Source organism: Rhincodon typus, chromosome 3 (assembly GCF_021869965.1).
Source record: "Rhincodon typus isolate 14 chromosome 3, sRhiTyp1.1, whole genome shotgun sequence".
NCBI classification, from domain to species: domain Eukaryota; kingdom Metazoa; phylum Chordata; class Chondrichthyes; order Orectolobiformes; family Rhincodontidae; genus Rhincodon; species Rhincodon typus.
In genome coordinates, this window is record NC_063334.1 from 60246628 (window position 1) to 60262418 (window position 15791).

At 41.9% G+C, this 15791-nt stretch overlaps 1 protein-coding gene across 1 annotated transcript in view; it reads left to right on the forward strand.

The window, feature by feature from the left end:
• Positions 1-15791, forward strand: part of LOC109922729 — a 254305-nt gene that overhangs the window by 119194 nt on the left and 119320 nt on the right. The window contains exon 6 of the mRNA XM_048593484.1: positions 1487-1581. Coding sequence (XP_048449441.1) covers positions 1487-1581 — 95 coding nt within the window. The remainder of the gene's footprint in view (positions 1-1486; positions 1582-15791) is intronic.

Here is a 15791-nt window from a genome sequence, read left to right on the forward strand (position 1 = left end):
TGCTGCTTGGCCTGCTGTGTTCATCCAGCCCTGCACCTTGTTGTCTCTCATTTTATTTGGTGTCTGGATCACTTCAGATTCACCTTTTTGAGTTTGAATATATGATTAGCTCTGAAAACCCTGTCTATTCTTTCAATCTATGAAATGAATGGTTCTCAAGTGGTCTAGTATGTTCCTCACCTTCCAAGTGGACGTATCCTGTGCACACAGTCATTACTTGATTTCAAATGTAACAATGACAGTAAATAGAAACTAACTTGTGGAGAAACTCCAATCTGGCAGTCTTTAGGGAGAGAGAAAGTCTGTTGGGTCCAGTATGACTCTCCAGAACATAGTGGACTCAAAACTTTAACCCTGTTGCCCTGTCCGCTGCTGCTGCCAAACCTATTGAGTTTCTCCAGCACTTTCTGTTTGCATTTCAGAACTCAACCATGTGCAGTATTTTGTTTTAATTTTAGTGCCACTTTAAACCTTTGCTGTGGTTGTCTGTAACAGTGTTGCCCAGTTCAAGTCATCCTCTGTAGAACTGACTGACTCACCCAAACCAGCTAGATGGCAGATGAATAAATGGACACTAGGACCCTGCAGTAGCCAGCTTGCATACCATCCACGATGTCCAGAATAGTGAGACCCAGTTCAATCCAAATAAAATTTCTGCCGTCTGATCTGGCCAGTCACGTGGAACCAACCTATCTTGTTCATCAAACTCTTGACTGTCACTTATTGCCAATACTTTTGTCCTCTGATTCCACCTTCCTGCCAATGATTTGTTAATATCAAAAGCTAGTAACAAAAAAAGACAGACATGAAGATAGCTAGGTATCTTGTTTAATACCATCATTGCACACTGCACATTTTCATAGCAAGTGAATGCATTACACCCACAATGAAAATATCTTGATTAGTTTCCAATGGGTTTAATTCACTTTAATTATATAATCTTACAGGACAAAATGGGACAATTTATCTATTGTGAAAGTGCTAGTCTTAAGAACTATCCAATTAGATACACTTCCGTAACTTGAGAATCCTGAAAATAAAGCCTTGAAAATGTTCTTTTCCAAAGTATCTATCCAATTTTCTTTTGAGGAAGGACATTTCATATTACCACATATTGCTGCATCAAAGAAATTCCTCAATTGCATCTCTGATTCTTCTTTGTAACAAAACGGACCTAATGAAAGTAATGGAGTTAATATGTTGCTTTGAGAGATGTCTTGTTGAATTAAGGATCATTGCTGATTGATGTCAAGCCATAATTTTTCTGTGTGATTAGCATTATTTATTGCTATCATTGATCTCCAAACAGTATGGAGAATTTAAATTGCTTTGTTTTATGAAGTGTTAGTTTTAAAATTTTAGCTCAAATTTTAGCTATATTAAATGTGTTGTGGTATTGCTTGATAATCCAAAGCAACAGGAAATAATTGCTGCTGTGTCATGTAGGAAAAGTTTTAAAACATTGTTATTTCCACTTCTGTTGTAGGTTTTAATACTGAACAGGTTTTGCTGAGAGATCTTAAGGAGCTGTCAGAAGGAGATACAAAACTTGCAATTAGTACTGTGTGTATGACCCTGGAGGTGAGTGAATTGATGGTAATAGTAGCTACAATTTGTCAATAACATTACATAGGGTGGTCCATTCTATTACATGAATATTTACTTTCAATACTGCATGCAACACCAACGGCACAGTTTGAGTGATGTTACCACCACTTTATGGACGTAAATGCTTAATTGTGGACTGATTTGCATAATGCATATTAATAACTTTTTTAATGAAGAGTGATTTATCATTATGTTCTAAAACATCACAAATGAAATATTACATTCCTTATTTCGAGAGCTATGTGTCATTCTGTGATGGCTCAATAGGGATTCCTTAATATAGAATGGAACATGACGTTTTTCAGTTCTTTGGATGTACTAACTATCAGATGCAGAAAGCACGTACAAAATTGGATATTAGCTATGAGAACTATAATTTTTTAATTTCTTGTTTTAATAAGTGGAGAGTGCGATCTTATTATAAAGTCTTTAATGCTCTTCTTTGAATGTCATGGGTTAATTATGCACATTGCAGAGAGAAATTAGACTTTTGGAATGACTATTATTTTGTCTTGCTTGTTCAATTATTGTGCAAGGATTTATTTTTGAGTTACATAGTTTATCTGAATTTTGCTAACCACTTTTATTTGTGTCACATCCTTTTACGAATTGTTTCTAGCTTTGACAATAAATAAAGTAGAACATTATTCTTTAAAAATGGCAAAATAAAAACTTTCCAAATTTGTCATTTTGAATTTAATCTGTAAAATTTGACTGTTTAGAATGTAAATTTGATTGGTAGTCATAAAATTATCAGCCAAAATCACTTCTCCACTTTAAGATACTCAAAGTGTACTAATGCAATTATAGATCATTCAGTGGTAACTGAGAATGGTATATGCGTTAGTAACAAGGCTCACAGTTAATTCACAACTGCATTTTTGGTAGAAGGACAGGATGCAAAGCAACTGAGAAGGAAATGAGAAAATGTCAAGGCCAAAACAAATTGCAGGTCTAAAGGCACTTTTATGTCTTGGCAGTTGTAACCAGAGATTTGTATCTGTTTGAGATGTCCAGTTTGACCTTGAAGAGATTTGAACTTTGTGTCTCCATAATTTCCATTTTCAAGCTATTCTAAAAACTCAATATTTTAAAATAATGCTTGCTTACATTCTTTCTCAATCTCTTGTTTCTTCTTATTCACATGTCCTGTTGTTTTATTGACATGTACCCAATTCAGTAAGCCTGACTGATCTTCTGCATTTCTAAGAATTATTAATTTGAAAACCTCCAATTACCTGCCTTGACAGTCATTCCACCAACAACTGGTATCCCAGTTTTGTTGGCCTGCTGTCATTTATTTTATTCTGTGAAACTCAAATCATTGCAGTTAACTCTCTTACGCATCTTTGCCAGCTCCAGCTATCTCCAGCTTGAACTAATTTCAAAATTTTCTTGAAAGACAGTGCAGTTTTATTAGTCACCAGAAACGTGCCAACAAACACGGGATGAGCTTACCAACAGCGTTGCGGCCGTAGGGGGTACAGGGCAAGTACCTAATACAGACAGGAATGCAAAGGTAGTTGTAGATTACAGTTTTTAAGAGTTTTATGTTGTGAGAATGAAATCTGAGTCCCGGCTGCTTAGTAGCTGCCCTATTTTTATTCTGGAACAGGGTAACTTGCTGATAGCTTCAATTTCTTAGTCAGTTGTGGTTTTTCCAAATAGATTCTTTTCACTGGCGCTGATTTGAGATGAAGGAAGTGAAAGAGGATGTCAGATGTTGATGTCCTTGCAGTGTCCAAACCTTGTTGCTTTCTGTCCTTCTGGAATCATAATGAATAGAATTTATCAGCAGGATTTAGCCATTTGATTCATTGACGCTTGATCTTTCAACATGATCTTGGCCGATCCTCTGTCAACGCAATGTTCCTCTCTTCCCTCCTGCTCTTGACTCCTTAATTGTTTCTTAAACATGCTCAGTGACCTGGTCTATAATTGCTGCAATGCATGTATTTGTTCCTGAAATATTATCCATTACCTGTTTGCCGACTTGCCTTTCAACGATGTTACCCAGTCTATCATGGTCAACTCACCTTTCGTACCTGTGTAATTTCTTTTCCTTGGATTTAGGACCCTAATTTTGGAATAGACTACTTCACTTTGTATCCCAATGAAGAGTCCTGTCACAAAATAAAACAAAGAACTGGGGATGTTGAAGATCTGAAACAGAAACAGAACTTGCTGGAGAAGTGCAGGTGGAGCCCAGTGAGAGAGAGAGAGAGTGTTATGAAAGGGGTAGGCAACAAGGAGATAATGGATATCAGGCCAGGACAGAAGAAAAGCCGAATAAGAGATAATAAGACTGAAAAGTGAGAAAATGAGTTAGCTGTGCTGAGTGCAATCCGTATAATGTGATAATGGACCTAGGCGCACGTGGAAATGGGTGACTATACTAAAAGCAACCCATGTCACAACAGGACCAGGTGTGGCCTGGGTAAAAATCATGGCAAGATGGAATTGAACCATAAAGTTATTGAACTTTATGTTGAATCTTAAGAGGCTGCAGGGTCCCCAAGTGAAAAATGAAATGTTGTTCCTTGAGCTTGTGCTGACTCTCGCTGGAACACTGCAGCACTCCTGCAATGGAAATGTTGGTGTGGGAACACGGTAATGTGTTGAAAGGACAAGCAACCAGAAGCTCAGAGTCATTTTGCAGACAGAGCATAGATGTTCTGCAGAACAGAAACCCAGCCTGTCTTTTGTCTCCCCAGTGTAGAGGAGGCCACATTGTGAACAGTGACACTAGATTGAGTGAAGTACAGGTGAATGGGCAGGTGTTACATCTTCTGCAATTGCATGGGAAAGTGCCTTGGGAGTGAGGGGAGATGTTGGGAATGGAGAAAGAGTGGACCAGGGTGTCCTGGAGGGAACAGTCCCTGTGAAATGCTGACAAGGGACAGGAGGAGAACAACGTGTGTCTGATAGTGGCATCCCATTGGAGGTGACAGAAATGACGGCTTACAATTCTTTAGATGTGGATGCTGGTGGGTGGTAAGACAAGAAGAATGGGGAACTGTGTCATTGTTACGGGAGCAAAAGGAAGGGGTAAAGGCAGATGTACAGGAGATGGGTGGAACGTGGGTAAGACCCTGTCAACCATGGTAGTGGGGAATCCTTGTTTGAGGAAAGAGGGGATGTTTCCTAGGGCCCCCTGTGGAAGGTGGCATCATCCAAATAGATATGACGGAGACAGAAACTGGGAGAATAGGAAGAAGTTATTAGAGGAAGCACTGTGTGAGGATGTATAGTCGATGAAACTGTGGGAGTCGGTGGGTTTATAATGTATGTTTGTGGCCAGCCTATTCCCAAAGATGGAAACAGGTATTGAGGAAGGGAAGGGAGGAGACTGAGATGGACCTGGTGAAGCTAATAGCAGGTTGGAAATTGGATGTGTCATTGATAATTTTTTCCAATTCCAAATGAGAGAGGGAAGCAGCACTGATGATATCATGGAGAATGAGTTGTGTGGAAGGACCTGAGTAAGTTCAGAACAAGTAATATTCCAGTGGTCCACAAAGAGACTGACACAACTGGGGCTCATGTGGGTAACTATATCCATGCCTTTGACCTGAAGAAAGTGAGAGGAGTTAAAGGAGAACTTGTACAGAGTGAGGATGAGGGAGGAGGAAGGAGGGTGGTGGGGGATGGGGACGGTTCAGGCCTTTTTTCCAGGAAGAAGTGGCGATCCCTGAGATTATCCTGATGGAGGATGGACATGTAAAAAGATTGCACGTCTATGGTGCAGAGATTGTGACTGGAGCCTGTGAACTGGAAATTCTGAAACTGATGTAAAGCATCAGAGGAATTGTGGATGTAAGTGGGAAGGGACTGGACAAGGGGAGAAAAAGATCTATTTGAGGTAGGAAGAGATGAGTTCTGTGGGGCAGGAGCAGGCAGAAACTGTGTGTCTGGCCGGACAGTCCTGTTTGTGGATTTTGGGGATTTGGTAGTAGTGGGCTGTATGGGGTTGGGGGACTAAGAGGTCGGAAGCTGTCATTCCCTCTGGAGCATGCTGGTCCACTCCTACTCTCACTCCCATGACATCTTCCCATGCAATCGTAAAAAGTGTAATACTTGCTCATTTACCTACTCCCTCCTTGCCATCGAAGGCTCCACACATACCTTCCAGGTAAAGCGGGAATTTACCTGTACCTCATTCGATCTAGTCTACTGCACTCGCTATTCACAATGAGGCCTTCTCTACACTGGGGAGATGAAATGCAAGCTGGGTGACCATTTTGCAGAACACCTAAGCTCTGTCTGCGAAAATGACTGAGTTTCCAGTTGCCTGTCACTTCAACACACCAGTGTTCCCACGGCAACATTCCTGTCACAGGACTACTGCAGTGGTCCAGCGAACCTCCGTGCAAGCTCAACAAACAACATTTTGTTTTCTGCCAGGGGACCCTGCAGTATCTTAGGACTCAACATAGAGTTCAATAACTTTAGATCCCGATTCCATCCTTCCATGTTTTTCACCCACCCCACACCTGGTCCTTTTAAGACATTGGACTGATTTCAGCACAGTCACCCATTTCCACCTACTCCTAGCCCTGTTAGCACATTACACGGGTTGCATTCAGCACAGCTAACCCATTTTCTCACGTTTCAGCCTTATTATTCTCTTATTCAGCTTTTATTCTGTCCCGGCCTGATATACATTACCTTCTAGTTTACCGACCTCTTTCATATACATCTCTCTGTCTGCGCTCCATTTCCACCTATCTACTCACCTTCTCCACAACCGCACCCCATGTGCCTCTTTGGCTTTAGCATAAATACTAGTTTTTAAAAGATTCTAAGAGTTATGAAGGAGCATCACTGGACTGAAAATGGTAGCTCTACTATCTTCCTGCAGATCTTGCCAAACCTGTTGAGTTTCTCTGACAATTTTTGTTTTCTTGTTAAGAATGCTATCCTAAAGGACCTCTCAAGACAAGATAATTAATTAATTAGCCCTTTCCTGTTTCATAAAATGAAATCTAGGATTAGCTTGCTCCTAAATTAGTCATAGAATCGTATCATCATAGAATCCCTATAGTGTAGGGACAGGCCTTTCGGCCCAACAAGTCCAGACCGACCCTCAGAGCATCCTACCCACACCCATCCCAGTAAAACCCACCTAATATACACATCAATGAACGCTAGGGGCAACTTAGCATGGTCAATCCACGTAGCCCCCACATCTTTGGACTGTGGGAGGAAACCTACACAGACACTGGGAGAATGTGCAAACTCCACACAGGCAGTCGCCCGAGAGTGGAATCAAACCCGGGCCCCAGGCGCTATGAGGCAGCAGTGCTAATCACTGAGCCACCGTGCCGCCCTATAGTCATATTGGTCAAAAAAGCTTCTTTTACATAGCCTGGGAATTCATCCACTGCCATATTATTACTAATGTAGTTTGTCCAATCCGTTATATTTAAAGTGTCTGTGATTACTGTAGTATCTTAGTTGCATGCATGTCTAATTTCCTTTTTGCTACCACCTATTACATGAGCAACAAATCTATAGGGCTCCTAAGTTGTCTAAGTATATTTAAAGTCTGGATTCATTGGCTTTTTCAAACTAAGCAACCTGCAGATATTTTTAAATTCATTCGCAGGATGTGGATTTTGCTGGCTATGCCAACATCTGTTGCTCATCCCTAATTGCCCAGATAATAGTTAAGAGTCTGGAGTTAAGCCAGACCAGAGAGGTTTCCTTCCCTAAAGGACATTAGTGACACAGTTGGATTTTTTTCAACAGTCAACATAGTTTCATGGTCATCATTAGAGTCTTTTTGTTGAATTCACATTCCACCAACTGCCATGGTGAGATTTGAACCCTAGTGTCATGATATTACTGAGATCTTTGGCAATGTGTGAAGTTATCATGTATGTGTAAGTAAATTAGGGATGCAAATTTCTGCATTTCAGTTCTTTTTACTTAAAATAGTAAGGAGATGATTTTGTACAACCCACCATGTGGGCTGCCTGAGTTTAGCAGGTGACTACAAGAGGTTAGCAGTGTAAACACACTATATAAGGAGGGAGGAAGAGCGACAGTGTCAACATGGAGAAATAGAAATCATGTTTGACAAACTTGTTGGACAATTTCGAGAATTTCCCTTTTACCATAGAGAACCAGTGGATGTGGCATATTCGGATTTTCAGAAGGCTTTTAATAAACTCCCACGTGGTAGATGAGTAAACAAGATTGATGTGCATAGGATTAGGGAGTGCGTCCTAGTATGGATTGAAAATAGGTAAACAGACAGAAAGCAGAGAGTGGGAATAAACAATTCTTTCCAATAATGGGAGAGCTGTCTCACAGATTAGTAAAGCAATGGCCTGACATAGTTATACTCATGGAATCATACCTTACACACACTGTCCCAGATACCACAATCATTATTTGTAGGCATGTCATGCCCCACCAGCAGGGGACACCTAGCAGAAGTGGTGGCATTACGGTACACTCTCAGGAGGCAGTTCTCAACGTCCACACTGCACCCATGAAGTCTTATGGCATCCTCCTTGGCTAATGGATCACAACTCCTCCATGTTGGATGTCACTTGAAGGAAGTACTAAGGATGGTATGATTGCAGAATATAATGTGATTGGGGAACTTCAATACCCATCAGTAAAAAATGGCTCAACAGAGTAATTACAGACTAAGCTACTGAAGTCCTAGGCTGGGATTTATGGCAGGCAGTGAGGGAACCACCAAGAGGAAAAATCGGCCTTGACCTCATCCTTACCAATCTACCTGTTGCAGAGACAAATTTCCATGAGAATATTGGTAGGAGTGACCACGACGCAGTCCTTATGAAGATGCAGTCGTGTTTTCACATTGAAAACTATTTCCATTGCGTTGCTGGGCATTGCCACCATGGCAAATGGGACAGACTTTGAACAGATCTAGTACCTCAAGACTGGGCGTCCATAAGGCCATGAGCCACCAGCAGCAGAAGTGTTACTCCAACTCAATCTGCAACCTCATGGCCTGGCATATCTCCCACTCAACCATTACCATCAAGCCAGGGGATCAACCGTTGTTCAATGGAGAGTGCAGGAGGGCATGCCAGGAGCAGCATCTCGCAAACCTAAAAGCTTGGTGAAGCCATGAGACGGGACTACTGGTGCACCAAACAGCATGAGTAGCAAATGAGAGAGCTATGCAATCACACAACTAACGAATCAGATCTGAGCTCTGCAGTCCTGCCGCATTCAGTCATGAATGGTGATAGACAATTAACTCACTGGAGCAGGAGGGTCCACAAATATCCTCATCCTGAATGATGGAAGACCCCAGCACATCAGTGCAAAAGATGAGGCTAAAGCATTCACAGCAATCTTCAGCCAGGAGTGCCAAGTCGATGATATCTCTTGGCCTCCTCCAGTTGTCTCCAGCATTACAGATACCAGTGTTCAGTCAATTCTATTTAGCCCACGTGATATCAAGAAACAGCTGCAGGCACTGCATATTGCCAAGGTAATAGGTCCCAACAACATTCTGGAAATAGCACTGAAGATGTATTCTGCATCCCTGGTCATGCTGTACTAGTACAGTTACAACACTGGCATTTACTCAACTATGTGGAAAATTGCCCAGGTAGTCCTGTACACAAAACAGGACAAATTCAAGCCGCCCTATTACCATCCCATCTGTCTACTCTCAATCATCAATAAAGTGATGGAAGGTGTCGCCAACGGTGTTGTCAAGCAGCATTTGCTCAGCAATAACTGATCACTGATGCTCAGTTTGGTTTCTGCCAGGGCTGTACGACACCTAACCTCATTACAGCCTTAGTTCAAACTTAGGAGAGCTGAAATCTAGAGGTTAGCTGAGAGTGACAGCCCTTGCCTTAAAGGCTATGTTTGACCGAGTGTGGTATCAAAATGCCCTAACAAACTAGAGTCAAATAGAATTGGGGAAAGCTCTCTAATCTTTGGAGTCATACCTGGCACAAAGGAAGATCGTTGTAATCATTAGAAGGCAGTCACCTTGGCTCCAGGACATCGATGCTGGAGTTCCTCGGGATAGTATCTTTGACCCAATTATCTTCAGCTCCTTCATCAATGACATTCCCTCAATCATCAGCTCAGAGCTGGGAATGTTTGCTGCTGCTTGTGCAATATTTAGTACCATTTATTACTCTTCAGATACTGAAGTAGTCAAAGTCCAGGATTTGGCTTTCCAAGTGGTAAGTAACATCTATGTTACTGAAGGACTAGGCAATGACAATCTCTTGAGAATCTAACCAAAAGAGGAAAGTGGGCCTGTATTCCTTAGATACTGGGAAAATAAGAAGTGATTTAATTGAAAATAATAAAATTCTTACAGGACATGTCAGGGTGGATATAGATAGAATATTTCCCCTGTCTGAAGATGGTACGCATATGGAATGAGCTGCCAGAGGAGGTGGTGGAGGCTGGTACAATTACAACATTTAAAAGGCATCTGGATGGGTAAATGAATAGATAGGGTTTAGTAGGATATGGGCCAAATGCTGGCAAATGGGACTAGATTAATTTAGGATATCTGGTCGGCATAGACGAGTTGAACAAGAAGGTCTGTTTCCGTGATGTACAACTCTATGACTCTACGTTGGCTCTAAAATCAGGGATATACTTTTATGACTGAGATAAGGAGGAGTTTCTTTATCCAGAGGATGCCGAATTTTTGAAAATCTGTACCACAGAGGGCTGTGGAAGTTCAATCATTGAGCATGTTCCGAAATTGATTGTTTTCTGGAGATGATTGAGAGTAAGGAATGTGGAAATGGTGTGGGAGGTTCACATTGAGCTAAATTATCAGGCATGATTAATTTAAATGCTGGGGCAGGTTTGACGGGCTGATTGGCCTATTTCTGAGGCTGAGTTCCCCTTTTTATAAAAATGTTTTTAAAAATCATAACACTGTGCAAAATTCCCAGACAGCTGCCATGATGTAATCACACCAAACTAATAAAGCCTGCCCAAAATATTCACACCTTCAAGCAGAGTTAACAGCAGCTTAGACAAATGCTACTCTTTGAAGATGTGGCTGCTGATGGCTGTAAGGAGTCCAAACACTGGTGCAGAGGAAAGGTCTGTAAGAATCCATCTGGCCACCAGATTTCTAACTGAGTAAACAGTCAGGATACTTGAATAGACTGGACAGTTTATTGCACCAGTCTGGATTTCCATATTGTACAGACAGCAGGTGATGAGCGCTCTGCTTCTTTGCTTGAAGAGAAGTAGGAGTGTGTTTGTGGTCAGAGCATCTGATAGCCTCAAATGTAGCTGCCGGGAATACCATGGACATGTTGACACAGATATTGATTCAATTAAACTGAGACAGTGAAGCTATTGGTTGCACACAATCTAAATCGATTCTGAACCCCCTCAGCCAACAGCATGAAGCAACCCTAAAATCAATGATCTCTCTCTCTCTCTCTCTCTCTCTCTCTCTCTCTGACACCCATTTCTTATCTTTAACTCTCACCAAACTATTCTTCAGATTACAGATGGCTGTCTGAAAAACACCAGGCAAAAATAAGCAAAACAGATCAGTGTAATGTTGACATTTATTTTGAGAGGACTTGAATATAAAAGCAGGGATGTACTACTGAGGCTTTATAAGGCTCTGGTCAGGCCACATTTGGAGAATTGCCTGCAGTTTTGGGCCCCATATCTCAGGAAGGATATACTGGCCCTGGAGCGGGTTCAGAGGAGGTTCACGAGAATGGTCCCAGGAATGGAAAGCTTAACATATGAGGACTCTGGGACTATACTCATTGGAGTTTAGAAGGATGAGGGGGGATCTAATTGAAACTTTCAAAATACTGAATGGCCTGGACAAAGTGGATGTTAGGAAGATGCTTCGATTGGTAGGAGAGACTAGGACCCAAGGGCACAGCCTTAAGTAAAGGGAAGACTTTTTAGAACTTTTAGAGATAAGGAGAAACTTCTTCAGCCAGAGAGTGGTGAATCTGTGGAATTCAATGCTACAGAAGGCTGTGGAGGCCAGGTCATTGAGTACGTTTAAGACTGAGATAGATAGGTTCTTGATTATCAAGGGGATTAAGGGTTACGGGGAGAAAACAGGAGAATGGGGTTGAGGAACTTGTCAGCCATGATTGAATGGCGGAGCAGACTTGATGGGCCGAATGACCTAATTTCTGCTCCTATGTCTTGTGGTGTTATGGAAACTTTAAAATGGATTTCATGTGCTGAAACGTGTGAAGCAGGAATTTGACCCTGTAACATTATATGTTTTAAAAAGTGGATACTGATATAACAGCAAATCTTCTATGTTCCCTTTTCTACAACTGCGAGGTGATGCTCCCCACATGGCTTCAGCAGAACTGGAAACAGCCTGCTAGTCTTCATGCTTTTAATTCTCAGATGCTCTTAGCCAATAATCCTCTGGGTTTGGCAGTGTCCTGGTAAAGATCACTCCACTTACTCCTGTATAAGGGTAAACTCTGTCACCAGGAGGTGGCACGTGGGACTTTGAAAGGTGCAAGTGATGCCGAGGAGCCAGAAGTAGAAATGCTTAATGTGGAATCCCTATTCCCTGCCCCTTTAGTCTATCATCCTCTTCTGGCCCATTTCCACTTTGCTGCTAGCCAAAAACTAGAAGGCATTTTGCTGCAATTCAGTGAGTTGCTGAATGGCCATGAAACCAATTTCCTCAGTCCTAAATAAGGTACCATTCTGAATGTGTGGGCTGTTGGTGAGGGCCAATTTACAGCATTGGATGTTCTACACTGGTGTTCAGTTTTCCTTTGGATATAAACATCAACATGAAAGGCGAAGACATATGGGTGTTCACGGTAGAGATGGAATCCTCCAATCTTACTGAAGTCCACGCTCCAGTGTGTCTGGGAAGACTAATGCAAGCTCTGGCCTTGGCTGCTCCAATGTGTGTTGACAGGGATGGACTCATGTAGGGTGTGTTGGCTTGAAGAATGATGTGCACATGAAGCCTTGGGAAGGCAGAATCAAGGGCTTTGCGTGTAACTCTGCTGTGCCATTCACCTATCCTGCCTTGATTAAGTCAATGTAAGTCTTATGACGCTGAATCAGGGAGTGGGACATCCCACATGCCAAGCTTTCCTGTCAGTTCCGTGGAGACCTGGGAATTGTTTTCAGAAACTGATTCCGTCCTTCAATCCGTTGGGAACAAATCTCCCTGTGACCCTTTTCAATCTACAGCAACAAGTTAAGAGAGACACACCGCTGAAGTGGAACACTACCCTGCTATGTTAATGCTTTGTCTCTCCATTTTTATTTTAAACTCTTTCAGCACATCTTTACAGTCCTTCAAATCTGGCCCTCATAGATTTCCTTGAAATAGTGGAACTGAATTAGACAGATGAGTGCTCACTCTAATTGTTGGGAATCCTGGAAACCCATTGCAAACACACTGGCTGATTAAAAAAACAAACAAGTTTTGGGCCGTTGATATGCTGCTGGGACTCTCTCCTCTTGGCAACTCTGAAAGTTACAATTCAGCAATTGAAACTACATTATGTAAGTGATATTACACATGTCGTGATGGGAAAAGGGATATGCAATAGGATCATCTGGAGAGCCCGGATGTGCAGCCTGGTCCAGTCAATGAACTGGACGCAAATCCACAAGTGCACACTGTCCTTGCTGAAGTGCAGAAACGTCCTATAAGTGGATCCGAGAAGTGCCATAAGGATTCTTAGAGGCTGGCGCATGAATGATGCCAGTGTATGTAGATGTGGGTGCATTGTGGCTGGGTCCCATGGAGTGTGCCCTGAGATGTTGGAACAAGTGGCGAACAGGACTTGCCAGGTACCCGCTCTGATTTCCATGTCAATATTTCTTAACGTGTAGTTTGTTTGGGGAGGTTGGCCAGATGGGAAGCTGCATATTAATGAGGTGAGTTTGTATGTTTAACAAACAATAATCTGTCTGATTTGGCAACCCACTGCTGCCCTGTGAGAAACTTGCCACACCGCTCGGCAAAAGTATAAAAGGTGAAGAGAGGTGCTCCCAACTTCAAGATAAGCTTTTACCTCAAATAGTGCCTTAGGCCACGTTGCTCAGCCCCTAAACACTTCTGCCGTGTGTTGGCGTAACTGCTCGTTCCTAATCCTCCAAGCATCTGCCCTGTGAAGTGTTCTCTCTGCCTTTCAATAAGGTTAATAAAGGGGCCTAGGATGTGATGGAGTATAGAGCGCATCTGAGTTGATTGAAGATATCATGTCTGTCAAGGAGTGGTGTAAGGTCCCATGGTGGTCAGGGTGCCCGATCCGATGGTGGGGGCAAGTGTCGGGTGCAAAAGGCATGGTGGGTTAGGGGTGACATCTGGGTGGGGGATGGGGGTGTCAGTTCTCAGGGAAAGAGGGACTAGTTGGGTCCAGTGACAGGGTTTTTGGGGGTTCTGGGAAGAATGGGGGTTGTCATGTCTGGGTGTGGGGCCATGTGATATTGTTATGAAGCAGAGGTTGATCCCACTCTCAGAACTAAAAGCATAACACCTAAAGAGGAGCACCTCACCCCATAATCTGTAAAAAGGTTGTGAAAAATAGTATAAATTGCTTTTCGGCAACTTCTAGTGGTTAAATAAAATAAATCCATGACACTCACTTTAAAATCAACAATTTATTTATCTAACTCTAACAGTGAACAAATTAACTAAGGTAATTACAAACCGTATAAATCCCTTCTAACTACTAAATATTCCCAAATAAAGCAAGAATCTAATGGTGTGCTGTTCCAATCAAAACAAGTCCCACTTAGTTACGGCTAGGTTTCAGCTGTTCTGGAATGTTCTTTTCCTTATCCATCGATTCTTCTGTCAGGAATGTTAACTAGTTGTGCCGTTGGTACCGTTATTTAGATGGTGCTTTCTCTGAAACATAGAGGAGGCTGTGAGAGCCAGTGATTCTCTCTCGAGAGAGAGCTAAGAGCCGTTAGCCCTGGCGGATGGCAACTAGCTCTGGGGTCTTTGTCCAACTGCCCCCTTCTTTTATACCCTTGATAACCTATCAATATTTCTTACGATAGGATTGGTTTCACTGTTATCAAACCATCATACTTAAATTTAATAGGTTTTTGGCATCTAAGTGCCTGGTTCAAAATGATTGGCTAAATTCAAAAACTTGTTTTCTTGGTTAAAAATTGATGCTTGGCCTGCTAACTGTATGACATTTCGATACAAATGTGCCAATTCAGGTGCTCTCTGTGTACTTGCAAACTTTCAAGCTGCTGCTTGCAGACATCCATTGTAAATCTGTAAGCACAGAAAAAGCACATGATCTTTTAAAGTGACCTCGCAATGCTATCCACCACCCCCCCCAGCAATTTACCAACACCAAATTCTAACTTACTGCTTCCCAATCCACATGTACTCTACTCAAGCTTGCAACATATGATGGGTGTCAGTTTGATGGTTAATTACTAAGGAGTTACTCAAAATTTTTAAACATCTGACTTTTCATGGGACTGCGGGTAGGAAAATAAACCCTTTGAGCCTACTCCGCCATTTAACATGATCTTATCCTGGTCTCAACTTTCCTAAGTAGTTATTTGTTTAACTATATCTGAACTTTCCAAATTCTCTGATTTAAATGGATACTTTTCGACGGTTCCAGGTGTAGGGAAATTGCCCAGCAGAGTCTTCAATTTCCCAGGCAATTCCTTAAGAGTCTGCAGTGTCAGAGAATTGGCCAAATTCCATGCACATCCTGTAGTGCGGCATGGCTGCAGAGATGTTATTTAACTAATGGAAAATTTGGGCTAGATTTTTATTTTGAGGAATGGTCAGTCTTATAAAGCCTGTTATTTCAAGCATGCACATTATTTGTTTATCCCACTGGTGAGGTTCTGTGACATGCATGAATAATTATACAGGAGAAATTGCACAAAATTGGCTTGTGAATGACACCGTGGAGCTACTGTCCTATTTGTCACTTAGTTTCACCCTTTCGTCAAATTATGATCTGCTTGATAACCTGCCTGTTTTCAATATAAGTGACTGCCCTCTGTGTTTGAAGAATGAATCTATTCTATTAATGAGCCTAAGGCAATGTATATTTACTTGGTTTTTGAAGTATGTGTTATTTTAAGTATGCTGCTTAACTTTACTAATGTGCCATTCTCTTGAGATACTGAGTTGGATTCTGCTGATAAGCTCCCACTACTGGACAATTGACTTAATGCAAGAAGTTGGT